This window comes from Oryzias melastigma, linkage group LG15 (assembly GCF_002922805.2).
Source record: "Oryzias melastigma strain HK-1 linkage group LG15, ASM292280v2, whole genome shotgun sequence".
Classification (NCBI taxonomy): Eukaryota; Metazoa; Chordata; class Actinopteri; order Beloniformes; family Adrianichthyidae; genus Oryzias; species Oryzias melastigma.
The window spans coordinates 21,606,311-21,624,489 of NC_050526.1; the positions used below are offsets into that span (position 1 = coordinate 21,606,311).

Here is an 18,179-nt window from a genome sequence, read left to right on the forward strand (position 1 = left end):
AAAATGATTGTATTGTGAAATATAAATGTTTTTAAGATGTGTAAAGTGTATAATTGTGTTTAAAATTGTATAATTGTATTTTATGTCAATTCTAACATTTTCTTTCTAGTCCAAGAAACGTCCATATGGGTTTTTCTTTTTTTTTTTACCTCTTCCTGCAACTCCTTATTTTATCTATTTTTTTATTGTTTTTTGCAAAATGTTGTATAAGTGCAAACAAAAGATTAAGGTTTGATGACCTGGATCAGGTGAGTTTAGCCACTGAAGAGCTCCAATGACAGATTAGTTTGGAAATATGTAGGACAGGCCGGGAGTTTAACACCCCTGAGAGAAAGGAAGATGGTAGAATCTTAAAAATCAGCATTTGAGCATCAAATGAAGTAAATCACTCACTACAAGCACTAAAAACATACAGAATTTAATCATTAACTTTGTTCTGGGACGTATTGTACGCTTGACTTCCATTTCCTTGTGGCTTCACTAATGCTTAAATCTTATGTGGGCCTTGAGTAAAAGCTTTGTATTCCGTGAATTAATGAAATTAACTTAATTAATTAACTATGTGAATTTGGTGGATAGGGGATATTTTATCAAAGTGTCTGGAATTGTTTTTTTTTTTCAGTATTAAACTTTTGATGCTTGAATTTATTTCCAATATGAAAAAATATATATTTCAAGTAGATGCTAAAATAAGGTGATTTTTCTAGACAAATTGGTTTGATCCATATTTGCATCAATATGAGCCGAGTGGTTCAGGATATAGTGCTGCACCGTTCACTTTTTATTCATTTTGAATAGTTTAAATCAGAAAAGACCTTTTTTTTTTTAATTTCAAATAGCAACAAATTAGCAATAACTCATTCAGTAGATTAGAAAAATGTCACAAGTTTTCAGTTTCCTCTCTGTTGCCCTCTGCTGTCTTTTCTATTTCCTCTGCTGGTTTTCTTCTTTGCTTCAGACATGTGCTTAAAACTAGTGCAAAGATATCAACACACCAACAAACCATCAACTTACTAAACTTGCAAGTGCCCTGTCAATTCATCAGTCAAAACAAATACAAAATCAAAAAAACTTTTCTTTGGATTCTCAGCCGTCACTCGTCTTTGACCATGAGAAATTAAAATGCATCCAGATTTTTTTAAATGATTATTATACTTCAAATGTAGCAAATTAACAAGGTCAAGTGAATGAATGAATAAACCACTTTATTTTCTTGACTACAACTCTATGTAAGACATAAGTAAACAACAGCACCAAACTCGCTCTCAAAACAATTTTTAATGAATCAATAACAAAAATATTTCAAGCTTTTATTTTGAAATCACTTTAGAAAATTTTATAAAACATCAGAATTTATTTTATTTTCCCACCACCATTTAAATTCAACACAAATCATAAATTAAGCTATTCAAAAATAGAAAAATGTAAATACAAATTGTAAATTCATTCATGACAATAGTATTGGAATGAAAATGGTTGAAGTTTTCAGAAAGAAAAACATTTCCTGATGACTTTTTTAGAGCCTTACAGTGCTTCCAAAGCCCCACACACTGAAAGCAGGATAGACCGGCTCTGTGAACGTTGTGTGGATTCTATGCAGAAGGCGAAAGCCTCCACCACTGACGTCGTAATATGCAAGTGTTCCATTTGCATGATCCAGATAGACCCCGATCCGGGAGGACATCTGGGCTGGGATGTCTTGGCTTTTATTGTTGTGCACAAAGGAAAATTTCTCAGCACAATACAAACTCCAGGACTTGTCGTTCCAGCCCACGCTGCACTCGTTGCCTTGTCCTTTGCGGCGGATTCCCCTGTAAGTTATGGCTATGTCGATCTCGGTTCCACTCCAATCCACCTCCCAGTAACAGCGAGACCCACTCACACTTTCCCTGCACAAGACCTAAGGAGGGGAAAGACAGGCCTGTTCAGATGATGATGCACCAGCAGAAACTTAAAACAGTTTTGGAATGTAATCAGTAAACCATTACGACAGGCTTCATTTAGGAGTCTTATTGTGACTCTTTAGGTTCAATTAAAATGCTAACTATTAAAAAAATAATAGAGTTATTCAAGTATTGTAATTTCTACCAAGATTTTTAACATGTCAAACAACTAAGCAAAAAAAGTTTAATTTACTCTCAGAAATTCTGTAGAAAGGTTCTTTAAATTTCTGTTTTTAATTTAGTTAGTCAAATAAGTCTTTAAATATTTTTTTATAGTGGTAAAATGAAATAAAGTGGTTAAAGTTTTGAACTTTAACATGATAGAGTTATGTGTTTTGTACCTCACATCTTAGAGAATGACTGTAAAAAGCTCAGTTTATTGTGTGAATGCTTAGTAAGCAACACATTAGTGATTCTCCTGCTCCTTTCTGTATGTTTTTTAAAAACTCAATCTCACTTTCAGCAATTACAGAATTTTTGGCATGAAAACGTTCAGCTAGTTCAGGACATTACTGCTTTATCTTTGGTATTTATAAACTTTATAGTTTTTGAGCAAAATACCCCCCATAGAAAGTAATGAGTAATAAGTAAGTAAGTAAGTAATAAGTCTTCAAATGTCAACATTTTAAGTAGATTAACAACAAGCCTTTAAATATATTTAAATATAGCCTTTAAATACATTCATACATATTAATGTGCAATGTTTTAATCTTTTATAGAAATTTTCCAAAAATTTGGAGTTTGCCTAATATTTTAGCAACATGCTAATGTTTTTGACTAATTCAGTTTACGACGGAATTTTAGACTGTTTAGGAGTTTAGCTAGTATTTAAGCAATGTGCTAGCTTTTGGAGCTAATTTGGCATCTACTGGAGTTTTTATGCTAATTTGGAGTTTAGCTAATATTTTAGCAACATGCTAACGTTTTTGGCTTATTTCTTACCTACTGGAGGTTTTTATAAGCTGATTTAGAGTTTAGCTTCTATTTTAGCAACAGGCTAATGTTTTTGACTAATTTAGTTTACAATGGAATTTTAGACTGTTTTGTAGTTTACCTAGTATTTAAGCAATGTGCTAGCTTTTGAAGCTAATTTGGCATCTACTGGAGTTTTTTATGCTAATTTGGAGTTTAGCTAATATTTTAGCTACAGGCTCGGTTTGAATTTGACTAGTTTAAAGAGGAATTTAAGGCTACTTTGGAGTTTAGCTAGTATTTAAGCAATATGCTAGCTTTTGGAGCTAATTTGGCATCTACTAAGGTTTTGGGGGGTTAATTTGATGCTTAGCTCATATTTAAGCAACACAATAAATATTTTTGTAAAATTGGCATGTATTAGGGATTTTTAAGCAATTTTACTACCAATTTTTTAGAAATTTAGGTCAACTTCAGCGCTTTTACCTTAACAACATTTCCAGTCTTTTAGCAAATTTAACATTTTGCATCAGCAAGATCCCTTCAGCAATTATAGTAAATTGTGACACCATTTTCAGCATAAAGCTTCTTCGGTGAATACTTTCAGCAAAAAGCATTCACAGTAGCAGTATTACAGGTAATGCAACTTTTTTTACTTAAATGTTTTTTATATCTGAGAGTGAAAAGGGAAAAAAATGCAAGTGGTGAACCAAAATCCTGATGATGAAAAACATCACGTTTGACTGTCTTGCATTTTTAATTTAAGTAAAGCTGCTGCAGGACCTTTTTGACACAGGGTGGGTTTTATTTTGAAAGGAACTATATAGTGTGTGCTGCTGTCCAAAGTAAAACCCTATAAACACTGTTGTAATTAAATTTTTTGTAGTATTTAAGTTGCGATTATAAATCAATGTTAAATTGACAAAAAAAGCATAAATACTGTGCATATTTTAATGATAAAGTGAGACTTGTGGCTCTCATTGGGTTCTGGTCTTTAAGAAACTAGATCAAATGGCTCTTTTTGTGTTAAAGGTTGCAGACCCCTGATATAGGGCAAGGTAAGGGAAGAAAACGTTAGTAGGAAAAGGATCATTTCATAAAGAAAGAAATAATCTGTGAAAGTACAATTGTTGAAAATCTAACACTCACCTGCTGCCAGTGGTCAAATCTATCCGGATGGTCGGGGTAGTTCTTTGGATCATTTTTCATTGTAGCTCTTCGGTTTCCCTCAGACAGGTGAAGACTGGGGTGAACAGTGTTGACATCCAGAGTCAACTGGCGGGAGTCTAATCATGGGAGAACAATTTCAAATCTTTTATTTGTGGAATTTTTAATCTTTTTTGCCAAAAAAGAAAGCAGCACAAGTGAGAAATGTTAAATTGTTTCAGATGAGGTAAGTCGCCATATTTGACAGGTGGGTGAGGTTAGCCGGAAGCACCTGTGTTTGCCGAACTCAGGTTGACAAACCTGTTCATCAAGCCGAACACCTTCAAGTTTCAGTCACTTTATAAAAGAAACGTCTCCCGTGCTCACAAGCACACGTATAACTCACATTTTAAAAAGTCTTCTCTTGTCTTTGGTTCTTCTCCAACTCTTGGTTCTTTATTCACATAGGAGTCCTTCCGGGCATAAATGTCATCTTCCTGTGTGATGTGCACTTCTTTCACTGAAATAAAGCGCCGTAAGTGAGTAAAATCTTCTACAACTGTAGTAGAAAAAAAGCACGAGCAACAGAGAAAAAGACAAGAACCTGCGTCAGAGACTTTGATCATTTCTGTTTTCAGGATTTCTTCTGTTTGGACTCTCAGTGTAGCAACCGCTCTCTTAGAAGCTTCAAAAGAATAATGAGGGGCCACCTTGATTTTGTTCAGATCTTCATAGCCAGAGGGTCCAGACAAAGATTGCCAGCTCTGATAAATTAAAAATAAAGGAAACACTTTTAGCAGACGTCCTTTTGCTTTATTACTGAGGGTTTCTAAAGCAGTCTGACCTGCAGAAAGTGAATGTGATCGTCGGTGCGTGAGAGCTTCTCCAGATCGGTGTGTCTCTTCCTCAGCAGAGTGATCTCCTCCTCCAAGCGGTCGAGCAGCAGCTCGCCCCGGGTCACGGTGGTCCTCTCATGGGTTCGGATCATCTCCTTCACTTCGTTGTACTTCCTCTCTATAGAAAGCAGAAGCTCGGAGAAGATCCGCTCATTCTCTTCCAGGACTGTTTGAGCAGAGTGCTGATAGTAAAAAAATAAAAATGTAAAGCTTGAAAACATCTTTACATTGACACTCTTTAAGATAAACAGATTTCCTTACTTTTACTGCTTCCACTGCCTGTCTTAAGTCCTGCCACTTCTTAATTCTTTGATCGATCCTTTGTTGGGATTTGTGCAGAGTGGGACCCAGTTGTTTCTTCACAGAAGCAAATTTGTCATGATTAGTGGCTCAAATCCACCTTTAAGTAACTCTCAGTGACTATGTCCACTACTTACTTGTTTCTCGGTCCTCTCAGTTCCAGCCGGGACGATGTCGTGATGTTTGTGCTCATCCATCATGCACAGAACACAGACTGAGGTCTGATCGGTACGACAAAACGCCTCTAAGAGCTTGTCGTGCTGTGCACAGATCTTTTCCCTCATCTGACCGGTCGCTTTGACCAGCTTGTGCTTCATCAGAGTTGGGTAGTCGTAGTGTGACTGGAGGTGAGTCTCACAGTAAGATGCCAGGCACACCAAACAGGACTTCTCAGCCTTCTGCTTCCTCGTCGTACAGAAATCACACAGAACTTCTCCAGGTTTAGCCCGGGGTCTGCTCTGCTCTCGACTGCCCGACCGACGAGACCTATCCTGATTGCTGTATCTGTCTAAATCCAGAACGCTGTTGTTGGACATCTTCTTTACAGATGATGAAAAATTCCGTCCAGAAAATCAGATGAAATATTTAAAATTAGCCAAAGTTTGAGTAAAGTGGCTGAAGATAAAAAAACAAAACAGGCAATATAGGAAACCAAAAAGTCGAACCTCACAGCTTCAGTGAAACTAGATGACTGGTAAGATGTCTGTGAGAATGTTTGCTATGTGGTTCACTCCCATGATAAAACCTGCTTTACCAGTTGGTGCCTAATGAACTGGGAATGGAGCAAAAAGAATAGAACAGAAGAAAAAAACAGAAAAACGTAGTCATTTACGGTCAATAAAAGCAATCTAAATAATTCTTAAGATATGAGTCGACAACAGTGAAAATGTTTAGAAAATAGTAAAAAAAAATGTCAGGACAAGATATTTTTATTCAGAAGAGCTTTTAGTTGATCTATTTTTGTCTTTAAATTGTCTTTTACTTTGCTTTTACTGGCTTGTAATGGGTACGACTGATTGTAATTTAATTTAATTTAATTTAATTTAATTTTTATTTTTGTGAAGGACTTTGATTCTTTTAAAGAAAAAATGCTCTAGAAATAGACATTTACATATTAATTTACTTACTGTTTTTATTTAACTTTGTCTGAAAACTATGTTTACACCTGGTAGCAATTAGAAAACAACCTCACTCAGGTTTACTTGATTATGCCACGTTATCACTGTAAAACAAAAAATAAACCTTCTTGGTTTATTGCAGGGGTGTCAAACGCAATCTAGAAGGCTAAAAACCAAAACACAAAACAGCTTAAAAACTTTTTAAAAAATTTAAATTAGCCAAATCGGCTAGCATGTAGCTGAAATATTAACTTTACAATTTAAAATTTTGAACCTTTCTGCCAAGCAAAAAGTAATACTTGTAAAATAAAATAAAATAATAATAATTGTAATTTAGTCCTCTAATTAGAAACTATATTTTTTACTTCAATTTTTTTTTAATGTCCTTTAAGGCTTCTGCACTCTGTTTGTAGCAAAAATTAAAAGTTTTTGGTTGAACTTTAAATCTAAATAAAATCTTTAAAATATGAAACACATACTAATATACTTATAATATGTGGGGAATTTATATATATGTATATGTATAAGTATACTTGAGTATAAGTATAGCAGATATATAGTATGAGTTTGAACACACCTACTCATTCAATGTTTTTTTTTTAATATATTCATGGCTATTTACATTGTAGTTACTTTCTGAAGCATCAAAACTATGAATGAACATATGTGAAGTCATATACCTAACCAAAAAAAGGTGAAATAACTGAGAACATGTTTGATGTTCTAGTGTCTTTAAATGCTCCGATTACTGCTTTGAACACGCTTGGCATTGATGATATTCAAGAGGTAGCCAGCTGAAATGGTTTTCCAACTATCTTAAAGGAGTTCCCTGAAGTGTTTAACACTTGATGACCTCCTTGCCTTCACTCTGCAGTCCAGCTCACCCCAAAACATCTTACTGTGGAGTCCAGGTCATCTGCTGCAGCACTCTATCACTCACTTTGTTGGTCAAATAGCTCTTACACAACCTTCAGTGAGAGCCTAAAATGTAAATAGTCATGAAAAAATAGTAAACCCATTGAATGAAAAGGTGTGTTCAAACTTTTGGCCTGTACTGTACTTCAGACCATGTAATGTAAGACGTATACCAAGTTAATACTTAATCAGACAAAGCTGGAACATTTTGAGTTTACAATAAACACACGGCCCCACCTTCAGTATAAATAAACAATGTTTACTTGTAGTCCACTTACATTAATTGCATTTTTCTCAGAAATATCATAACCTTTTTTTTTTTTTTTTTTTGCTTTTCTTAAATTTCTGATTTTTGTTTAGTCCTTTAACCATTTGAATAAAGACTATTTAAGTTCAAATTCTGTCTGGCATAACCTTAAAAGGCCTTGCAAAACTAATTTTGTGATTATTTTATTTTTACTATTATCTGCTGCATTTAATACATGTTTTTATGTTAGTTTAGTATATGCTAAACCAATTTTGTCATGTTCAATAATTCTGTTTAAACATAAACATTTAATATGAAGGCAACTTTCAGGCTGTCTCGTCATGTAGTACACCTCCGAGCCTGTAGGGGACGACATTCATTTTCTTCCTCACTGAAATGACAATAGTTGCTTTCGCTAAAGTGCGTCGGTGGTCCAACGTTGGCGCCAGATGAGCTGTGGCGCCAGCTATACACACAGGCCGAGAGAGGAAGGGAAGACACGCACAGCAGTGTGACGAGGCTCACTACAGCTTGCAGAAAAGCCCTACTCAACCGGGAGTTTGAAACTCAACTCTTTGCTATTTTCTTCTACAGTGTCCAAAGAGTAATCGATAAGGAGAGGTGGGTGACTGCTTGGTACATATTTAGGTCCTTAAGTGGAATATTTTTCATCTTGCTTATTATTTTATGATTTCTGTGGAACTTATTCGGTCTAATACGTAGTCTGGTTCGATTCAAGTGCACGTCTTTTTCTACAAATTGAGCCAATGCTATAGATCGATTCATGCTATGGATGGTGGATTCATTTCCATACAGTTTATAACTTTAGGATGGGGGAAAAATATGGGCCTTGACCCGCATTAGATGCAGCACGGTTTCTCACAAGAAGTCTATTTCCGAAACGCAGCAGTGGTTTTGATTATGAAATGTTGTTGTCTATTTGGGTTGGTACAGTCATTTAAGCAGCATTTCTTTTCTCGCGTTACCGTCTAGTATTAACCTCAGCATGCACACTTAACATGGCTGGATGGGCGGTTAAAGCAAGCTTCCGCTCCAGTCTCTCGAAATCTGCATAAACCAGGCTAGTATGGATGCTTTAGCTTTCCTAGCATGCTGGGTTAGCAGGATTGTTAGCTTAACATCGTGGCTATGCAGCCATGGCGCTAATGTGGTTGCTGCTCGGTAGCTGCTAATGTCAGCAAGGCCGCCATTGGCGTCGTGTTTGCCGTCTTACCGCCGCAGCGAAGGAGGATTGGGGCTCGTGCTCTCCTAGCTCTTTCGTGTGCACTTTGCCCGCTTTTTTCAGTCTTGCTCTTAATTTTGGCATCTTAACATTTAATGTTGTATTTTTCCTTAAACGTGTTGTCTGTGGTTTTGTCGTAAGTAAACGTGATGTCTTTCTTTGGCTTTTTTCGGAACATGGACGATCTTGGGTGGTTAGCCATCTTTGTTTCAGCTAGCTAGTATCTTGTTGGAATAAACCACTAGCCTGCTAATGTATTCAGTTTAAGCTCGTAGAGGCTGTTACACATAGTAATGTGATTTGGTCGCTTGTGTGTTTTTACATGTATATATAAATTAAAAATAATTGTCTGTAGCATCGAATTGGATTTAATTCGAGGTCGTTTTGTTGCAGTTTGCCGCGAATGGCGGAAGCTAACAAAACTGTCGTTAGCCAGCGGCAGCCATCTTAGACGGCGCGATGTTGGCTAGCTCAAATTGCTGGTGTGGCACAACAAGATGGCCTGTTAATACTCGCGCTGTACGTTTCCGCGTCCCTTGTTGCCCTAAGTAGGACGAAACTCCTTGAAACCCATTTTTAGATTTGCTGTGAGTATTTTGCTGCTATTATAGATCTAATTGGATTTGTTTCCTTATCGGTTTTCGGTTAAGCTAGTTAGCTGGCTATATCGTGATCATATTAGCAGCTAACAATACTTGTTTTTTCGTTAACCAATCGCCCTTCGACCATAGCCAGCTAACTAGCGGCTATAAAGGCTATTTGTAGCTTTTTTGGACGGCTAGCAACCACTTGGTGAATGTTTAATAACAAACTGCAACCTAATAACTTATATATGCGATTAAACGTATAATCCCCATTTAGCTGGCCTACTTTTGGTAATCGAGATTGGCCGACCAGACGGGCAATAGCTTTCTGCTGAGAATAAAATGCTTGCATTTAAAAATCACACATTTTATATCAGCTGCATTAGCTCAGGATTTGAAGCTTGTCTTGTATGCTAATGTAGCTAAGAAATTATGACCTAGCCTGCTAATTGTTATGTTTCTACCTGTTAAAAAATTGTAAGATATATATATATATATATATATATATATATATATATACAGTATATTATTACAATTTGTTTTATTTTTTATTAACATTTTCTCTGGTACTTGTTTCAATTCACATTAAATAATAATTTATTTGACATTTATTTTGATAATTTCAGTCAAGTATTGGTTAGAAAACTTAAGATTCCCAGGAACAATATAGTTTAAGAGTAATTTCTATGGGTTGCTACATTTTTATGCAGCAACAGTAACATGTTTTATAGAAATAGTATATTTTAATCACTTCTGTTTTTTGTTGCCCTCTTTTGCAGGTCTGTTCATTCACAGACTACTCTGTGTCAAGGCCGCGAGATCCAAATCCATATACCCCAGTTTCTTAATTTAGTCCTCATCCGGCAGAAAAACGGAGGTCGCCGGGCTGGAGTGTGTTCTCATGGCCGAGTCAGAGACTGAGTGTGACACACCTGGCCTCGACACGCTTGGGTCGGAGTGTGTCATAGCCCACAGTCATGTCGACCTTCATTATGGAGCAGAAACGGAGATCATGACAGAGGAAAAGCGTGGCCTGGAGCTGGAGATCCACGGAGGTGACCTCAAGATTCAAGGCTTAGGGACAGACCTTGGTGCTGTAACCTGTGTGGAGGCCATTGTTGCAGAGTCAGACCATGATTACATTAAGGTGGAACCTGCTGATATGCACTGCTTCACAGCAGCTGAAATCAAGACCACAGGGACGGAGACTCTGTTGGGAGAGGTACTGCTTAAGACAGACAGTGAGCACATGGTCAAAGTGGAGTCTGACCATGGAGGTGAGCTGACGGTTGAGTCTGAGAATGGTGTGATCATACACGAAGCCCACGGCCTGCAGTGCAATGAGTGCGGGGAGATTTTTGGTAGCATAGCGGATCTTCACCAACACTTTGAGATCCACAAAGATCTCAATCCGTATATCTGTGTGCACTGCGGTGAGAGCTTCGCCGTCGAAGCTAGCCTCAAGCAACATATGAAAATTCACATGAAAGAGATGCCGTACGTTCCTCCTGGTGTTGAGATCATGGGCAAAGATGTCATTGATGCCTTTAGCCTCAAATCCCATCAAATGATTCACTTGACAGACAAGCCCCACAGATGCTCAGAGTGTGGTAAGAGCTTTGCCGCTGCAATCACTCTGAGAGAACACATGAAGATGCATTCTGAGGACAAGCCATACAAATGTACTCAGTGCAGAAAGAGCTTCGTTCGTAGAAGACACCTGAAAAAGCACCAAGAGGTCCACGCTCGGGAGAAGCCATATACTTGCGGTCAGTGTGGCAAGGGCTTCGCGACAACTTCCAACCTGAAGCAGCACCAGAAAACCCACGCAGCAGTCGTTCTTGGAGACAAACCCCACCGCTGTGCCCAGTGTGGAAAATGTTTCGCGGCCGCCGCCACCCTCAGAGAGCACCAGAGGATCCACTCGGGCGAGAAGCCGTACAAATGCAACATGTGCAGGAAGAGCTTCGTCCGCAAGCGCCACCTCAAGAAGCACCAGCAGGTCCACGCTGGAGGGAAGCCCTACACCTGCAGGCACTGCAACAAGGGCTTCAATCACTCCTCGTCTCTGTCTCGCCATCACAAAACCCACCTGCAGAATCCGGTGTTTTCCCCACCTCTGCCCGGGAAACCCATGTCTTATGCCAGCCCCCCAAAGCAGAGGGTGCTCCAGGAGGGAGAAAAACCCTACATGTGTCACTTCTGTGCCAAGGGCTTCAATCATTCATCCTCTCTGTCGCGGCACCAAAGAGTCCACTCTGAGGGCAAGAGCTACACCTGTGGTCACTGCGGTAAAACATTTACCCACTCCTCCTCTCTCGCAAGGCATCAAAGAGTCCACTTGGAAAACAAGCAGCAGCAACAACAGCAGGAGCAGCAGCCACAACCGCCCCCGCCTCCGTCGCCACAGTACGTCACCATCCACACGGGGAAGGCTTTCCCCAACAACGCCTTCACCAAGCAGCACACCCCAACCGGCGAGAAAAGGTACAGGTGCTCTCAGTGTGGAAAAGGCTTTAACCATTCATCCTCCCTCTCCAGACATCACAGAATCCATGTAAATCATTAAGCCTCTGCTTCCACATTAAAAGCGCCCACATTCCCAAATCCCCTTGTTTCTGTCCTGCGAGTTATGTTTTTTCAACAATGTTGATAGAGAACACGGAGGAGGTCATACCGGCGTTTTATGGTTTAGTGGAGCATCTGGAAATACAAACTGTAAAGCAGTCTTTAACAGGAAGCGGCTTTGTGTAAAGGACTGCGACATGGAACTGGACCTTGTGACCTTTGTGCCCAGAACAAGATGCTAGATTGTGAAGGAATCTGTTCTTGGACGAGAATGCTTCAATTCTACCAAGACATCCTGATCGATTTTATGGAGATAAAAAAAGTTTGATCTACATGAGAAAGTTGTTTTTTGGGGGGAGGGTCACTGCTTTCCTACCTGGCCTTTCGATAGATCTTTGGGGTGGGCACATTAGCATTTCATCTTTATTCAAAGCTATATAAACACAAGTTTAAACAAAAAATGCTTCAATTGGATTTTTTTCTTTAACCTACATAACCCAGATGAAGCAAATATGAAAAAATCCAGTGTAAATAATCCACTGATTTTCTTTTATATTTCTGTATAGGTGACTAGTGTGCTGTTCTGAAAAAAATGACAGTTTTGATAGTAAAATCCACTTGGTCTCCATTTTTTCCCCCTCTTTTTTTTTCTTTTAAGTGAAGATGTGGGTGTTCCCATGCACATTGTTCCTGAAATTGGGCTCGGGCCGTCTTGTATATTTATGAATTTTTTTTTTGTATGTCTATGATGGTTTAGCACTGCTGCATAGACTGTACAGAGCAATACTGACTGACACCCCAAGTCTGTTATTACATGCAATTTAATCATGATAAATGCATTGTAGAAAATAAAAGCCCGTTGGGTAGCATATTGCATCACGCCCCGTGTCCCAGTTATTTACCGCGTGCTTTCAACTGCACCCAAGTCCTGAATGTACATGACCAGCTATATAATACTATATTGCTTTGGAGAAGAATACTTGTGTATAGACTTAGGTAACTATTGTTGCTCCTCAAAATACTACAATTTGATCTGAAAAGGTTATGTATACTGAAAGACTACATGAGAATCTCATTTTACAAGAATTTTATGAAGTCCAGTGGATTGCGCTCGATTTACTGTTCGTGTAAAATATCTTTTACAAACTGATGTATTTTTTTAGACATGGTTTGGGTTCTATGAAAGGGAATGACAGAGAGAGGCAGTTTTAAATGAGTTAACAGTTTGGTGAGCAATATTTTTTCCCTTTTTAAAGTAAAAAAAGTTTTGGATTACAGTTCTTCAAACTGTAGCATAGGTTTCTTCCTTGTGTTAGTTAGGTGCCTTATTGCATGCTGTGTAGAAATGTATGCCAAGCTGTTATTTGAGATAAAAAAAAATTTTCAGGAGTCCTTAGTTCTTCATACTTACCCTGCATTTTTATTTGATGTCACTGCTAACTTTTTTTGTTTTTGAGTTCATGTATGTTATGTGTTTACACTGTTACAACCAAACTGTCTCTTATTTTGTCCCTTTGGTTTTTGTTTATGGCCTCAGAGAAAAATTGTAAACGATCCATATAGAGTCCTCTTAAGGGCAAATCCTGTAACACCTCTTCCCTATCTGAGTGGCACATTTATGGATAAATAAAGGTTGTTGACTGTCTGGTTGTCGAGTCAATGGAGTCCTGAAAAGCACCGCATTACCCAGTTTGTCCAAAAGGTGTCACCCTATTGTAAATATTCAGCCAGTTTGTCTCATTCGACAAGATATTAAATGTATGCAAGTAATAATGACCACACTTCCTTCAATATAGATGCTTTAATTAAACTAGATTTGATTTTATTGTAGATATATATTTTTAAAAAAATTGAGATCTGCTCTTTAAAATGTGACTTGTTTGTTTTGAAGGTCAGATTTACACCATTGCATTCTGGTATACTAAGCTTACTGAATTAATATTAATGCACCTGCTTAGTTAAAGTAAATTATTACAAAAAAAGTCACTTGATACTATTTTCCCAACCCAAAAAAAGCAATATTTTAAATATATTTCATGAAAAATTTAACCATTTTATGTAAATATGCAAATTTATTAGTAGATGAAGATAAATCAGGAAAACTGAAATGCTAGAACATTTGATAAACATGAGAATATACAATAATGCTAGTTACATGCATTTCTTATTTACATTTTCACAAAGATACAACTTTACATAAGTCACCTAGATGGATATCATACAGGTGTGATTTCAAACTTGCATTTCCACAAAGACTCAAAAATTTTGGCTTTTTTGAATATAGCTGAATTTTTCTGCGATTGTTGGGCTATACGTTCATGACGGGTGTTAGCTGCAGCAGGGAGCTCTGAGGTCGAATGGTGCTGCTCTTGGAGTGCAGTTTCTCCAAGTTTTGCAGGAAGCCTCTTTTCTTCAGACCTTCAAAGATGGCAGTGTTGCGGGAGACCAAAGTAACTCGGTTCCTGCAGGAGATAAAAAAAAAAGAGTGTTTAAAAGAAGGACACTTCTTTTAACTACCTGCAAATGTCTGCGTTGGGGTTCAGTGTCAGAAAATACCTCTTTTCCTCCTATTTAATTATAAAATGAGTGCTTAAGTGCTGCACAGCAATTCTGAGTAATTATCAGAAATGAGTCCCGTCTGTCCAAACATTTGATGCTATAATTGGCCACAAGGTGTTTGTTCAGCTTTATTGCAATTTACTTTAAAGGGAAAAATATATATATTGGGAAGGAGCCAACCGCAGGTATGTAACCCCAAGGTTAAGGAGTGTCTGCAGTTTTTTTTCCCCTAAAGGCCACTTCAGATATGTGGGGAATTATGTCCCCTATGACAATTAAAAAAAAAAAAAAGAAATGTTGCCAGTAGTGTTTTAATTAGTGTTTTAATTATGAAGTTCATGGACCGAACTTCCTCCAAAATCCTGATTCTTTCTCCTTCCAGTTCACCAAAGACTCTTTTAGCTAATTCTCCAATGTTTATTGACGTTGCTGTGATCAATACATTCAATCCGTTGGTTTCTCAGAGCCAAATTCTTTTATACAGATGACATTTGTTAGAGGCACTTACCGAGGGGAATCTATCCCACTGTCTCCCGTGATGCTGTGGTTCTCCACCATCTCACCAATGTCTGCCCTGCTGGCAGCACTGAGCATGCTGGGGGCAGCCCTGTGGCCCTTTCCCTCAAACTGCCGTGTCGGCACTTCCTCCACACCAGCAGTCCACTGAGCCGATGTGACCTCGCTTTCGTCAGCTGACTTCCGGACTGTCTCGGAGTCCGACTCTATTTCACTAGCCTGGCAGTAGTCGAAGATGCTGCTGTCCGATACTTCGCATGCTTCGTTGAGGTCCATATCCAGGGTTGTGTCATGCTGTCTTTCTCCCAGGTTGATTGCACCTCTTGTGGGACTGTTGTGACTTTGTATTTCTTGGGATCTAGCCCTCTGATGATGGTGTCTCCAACTGGTCCTGGTGGGGTTGAGAGAAGCTCCTGTCTGAGCTGCTGGTGGAGTTTTATCCTTGGATGTGTTGTCTACTGTATCTTGAGTGGACGCTCCAGCAGGTTGTTGAAAGTTCACTTTAAAATGCTGCTGCAGCTTCAATTCCTGCTTATGGTAAATCACCTCGTTTTCTGGATAGTTCTTCGCACCACCTTGATGCACATTTCCAGTACTGATGTCATCCACATTCAGACACAGAGAGCTGCAAGTGTCCTCATCTTCTGCCTCATTGGCTCTCTGATACAGCCTGTGGTCGTCCTCCGTAAAGTCCAGAGTGTCTGTCGTTAGATGAACGCTGTCGGGTGTCCGTCTCAGCTGCTCTCCCTCCCCTAAGGTCCTCTGCTCTCTTCCGTTCATTAATCTCATCTCCTGTTGGTCAGAAAGTGATGGGGAAAGCTCATCCGACCTCTGAGCTTCTACATCTTTTTGTTGACTGTACAGCCTCAGGGAGTGTTTTCGCTGTAAAGATGGCTTACCCCGCGTTAGACTGTGGTCATACGATTGGCTGGTGTTTGGCCCAAAAGGATGGTTAAGAGGAACCGCATTCATATAACCATCCTCTCTGGTCTGGATGTGGTGTGGTGCATCTTGTAAGTTCACGTTCTGTCCTTCTCTTTCACACATCTCCTTGCCTCCTTCACTTTGATGCCGGAGCTTTTCGTCCATCCGGAGCGTGCTGCTCTGCGGGTAGGCCGAGCCGTAATCCGAGGGCAGTTCACTGTTGCGGTTCCGGTCTGTTTGGACCAGAGGATCAGCATTAAAGTCCCTCTCGTAGGCAGACTGAAACCTCCCTTCAGACAAAGGGAGCTTCCCTCTATTTTCTCCATCTGCCAGCATCCCTTTGGCTCGGTGCGGGTCCCAGGACTTGGAGCGATGACTCGATCGTTGTTTCCGTCCTGGGCCTGAACCCTTGCCGTCTTTCACCTCCTGCTTTCTTAGCTCTCTGGAGGTGGGGACTATTTCCTCATTGTCTTTGACTGGATGGGGCTGGAAAGGGTTGTCAATGCGTTTCTTATAGAGAGATTTTCTCTCCGTGGTTCCACACTCTACCGCTTGATCTGGTGCATCGACGGGGATTTCCACTTGGAGCCGGGTTGGAATCAAATCTTCCCCTTCTGGGTAGCTGTCCACACATTCGGGAGCTTTGTTCTTCACTCTCTCTCTCTGCTTCTCTCTGGATGAGTGAGCTCTCCTCTTGTTGCGAGAGGCCTTTTGAGAAGATCTTTTACCTCCTCCTGCTTTAGAGGGGTGATACGGTCTGTGTTTGGTTAGCATGTCGGTTGACATCCCCTTGTCAACTCCCTTATCATCTTTCTCTGGGCACTTATCCAGCACCCTTTCTATCCCTTCTTTTCTTCTCTCGTCTAACTTCTTCATCAGGACTGTGTGGCGTGTCAAGTTGTCCACAGTCAACTCTGGGTTGATCCGTTTGATTATGGCGTGCTCCAGGTCTCGTGGTAAATTGTTCAAGTCGTCCTCATCTCGGACCGGCCACTCTTCAGGGGGAAACTGTCCGGAAAAGGATGCATACTCTTTCTTTGGCTTCTCCTTTTTACTTCCATTCCTCCTGAACAAACTGAGACCAAACTTTCTCCCGGGTTTGTCTTTTCGCCCGCTTGCGTTGGTGGTGGCAGTCGTTTTGCTGATTTCACTCCCCTGACAGTCTGCCACTGTGGAGGTGGACTGATGCTGCACGGTAGGTTTGTGCTCGGAGGGCCGGGGCCACTTCAAGCTTTTACCGGTGCACTCGCTTACAGACACGGAGACGGAGTGCTGGTCGGGGACCGCTGCTGGTTCGGCTGTAGTATTGGGGGGAGTCTGGAGAGGACTGAAGCAGCTGCAGGACTTGCAGTGGGCCACAGGGAGCGTTTGAGAGCTATCAGCACAGACCTCATTGCTTAGAAGGTAAGTGATGGGCGGAGGCAAAGGAGGATCATCTGTTGAAGAGGAATTCCACCAGTTTTTTTCTCTAGTCGTGTTGTTGGTGATGAAATAAGTCTGAGGTGTTACGATGAAGTAGCCCTCCCCCGTGTGGTAAATCTTGCGCTCCTTGATCAGGGTGCCGAGTGCGTTGTAGAGGATGTCCTGGGTGGGGATGGTTATTCCTGAGACACACAAACTCTGCAGTGTTAGGATCAAAATACACAGAAGAGCCTACACAAATGATCAAAAATGTGCATAAAAACTTAAGGAAAAGTCTTTTAATTCGGTCAAAATAAATGCGAACCCACTTTTCCCCCCATTTATTACTGTTTTTAGCTTTTCATTATGTAAAATATTTTCTATTTTACAATTAGGAATGATAAATTTAACATTTTTGTTATGCTGTAGCTTTATTTTTTCAATATTTATTGAAATATCTCATTTTTTTATTAGATAACAGCAACCTCATCCATCCCTCCATCCCTCATCCATCCCTCCATCCCTCATCCATCCATTCATCCATCCCTTCATCCATTATCCATCCTTCCATCCATCCTTCCATCCATCCTTCCATCCATCCATCCTTCCATCCATCCATCATCCATCCCTCAATCCATTATCCATCCTTCCATCCATCCTTCCATCCATCCTTCCATCCANNCATCATCCATCTTCAATCATCCATTCATCATCCATCCATCATCCATCCATCTATCCATCCATCCATCCATCATCCATCCATCCATCCATCCATTATCCATCCTTCCATCATCCATCACCCATCCATCATCCATTCATCCATCCATCCATCCATCCATCCATCCATCCATCTTCCATCCATCCCTCAGACTTAGCGGTGCTGACCCTCATCCAGCTGCTTCATCTC

General features: G+C 39.8%; 3 protein-coding genes across 6 annotated transcripts in view; 1 reads left to right on the forward strand and 2 right to left on the reverse strand.

The window, feature by feature from the left end:
- Nucleotides 1-137: 137 nt before the first annotated feature.
- Nucleotides 138-6,114, reverse strand: ftr14l (finTRIM family, member 14-like). The gene is made up of 7 exons (XM_024297205.2): nt 5,335-6,114; nt 5,159-5,254; nt 4,846-5,079; nt 4,606-4,765; nt 4,408-4,521; nt 4,005-4,141; nt 138-1,900 (listed from the first exon to the last, which is right to left on the reverse strand). The coding sequence occupies exons 1-7, from the start codon at nt 5,731-5,733 to the stop codon at nt 1,517-1,519; spliced, it is 1,524 nt and encodes a 507-aa protein (XP_024152973.1). The 5' UTR covers nt 5,734-6,114; the 3' UTR covers nt 138-1,516.
- Nucleotides 6,115-7,872: 1,758 nt separating this feature from the next.
- Nucleotides 7,873-12,751, forward strand: si:ch211-198a12.6 (uncharacterized protein LOC563253 homolog). 4 transcript variants are annotated; one of them, XM_024297201.2, is made up of 2 exons: nt 7,873-8,098; nt 10,084-12,751. In XM_024297201.2, the coding sequence occupies exon 2, from the start codon at nt 10,206-10,208 to the stop codon at nt 11,871-11,873; it is 1,668 nt and encodes a 555-aa protein (XP_024152969.1). In that variant the 5' UTR covers nt 7,873-8,098; nt 10,084-10,205; the 3' UTR covers nt 11,874-12,751. The 4 variants fall into 4 exon arrangements, with proteins under 4 accessions (XP_024152969.1, XP_024152972.1, XP_024152971.1 ...); XM_024297204.2 differs by lacking the exon at nt 7,873-8,098 and adding an exon at nt 8,494-8,558; XM_024297203.2 differs by lacking the exon at nt 7,873-8,098 and adding an exon at nt 8,701-8,856.
- Nucleotides 12,600-18,179, reverse strand: part of stox1 (storkhead box 1) — a 30,924-nt gene continuing 25,344 nt past the window's right edge. The window contains exons 3-4 of the mRNA XM_024298008.2: nt 14,940-17,475; nt 12,600-14,334 (exon numbers count right to left, since the gene is read on the reverse strand). Coding sequence (XP_024153776.1) covers nt 14,181-14,334; nt 14,940-17,475 — 2,690 coding nt within the window. The 3' untranslated portion in view covers nt 12,600-14,180. The remainder of the gene's footprint in view (nt 14,335-14,939; nt 17,476-18,179) is intronic.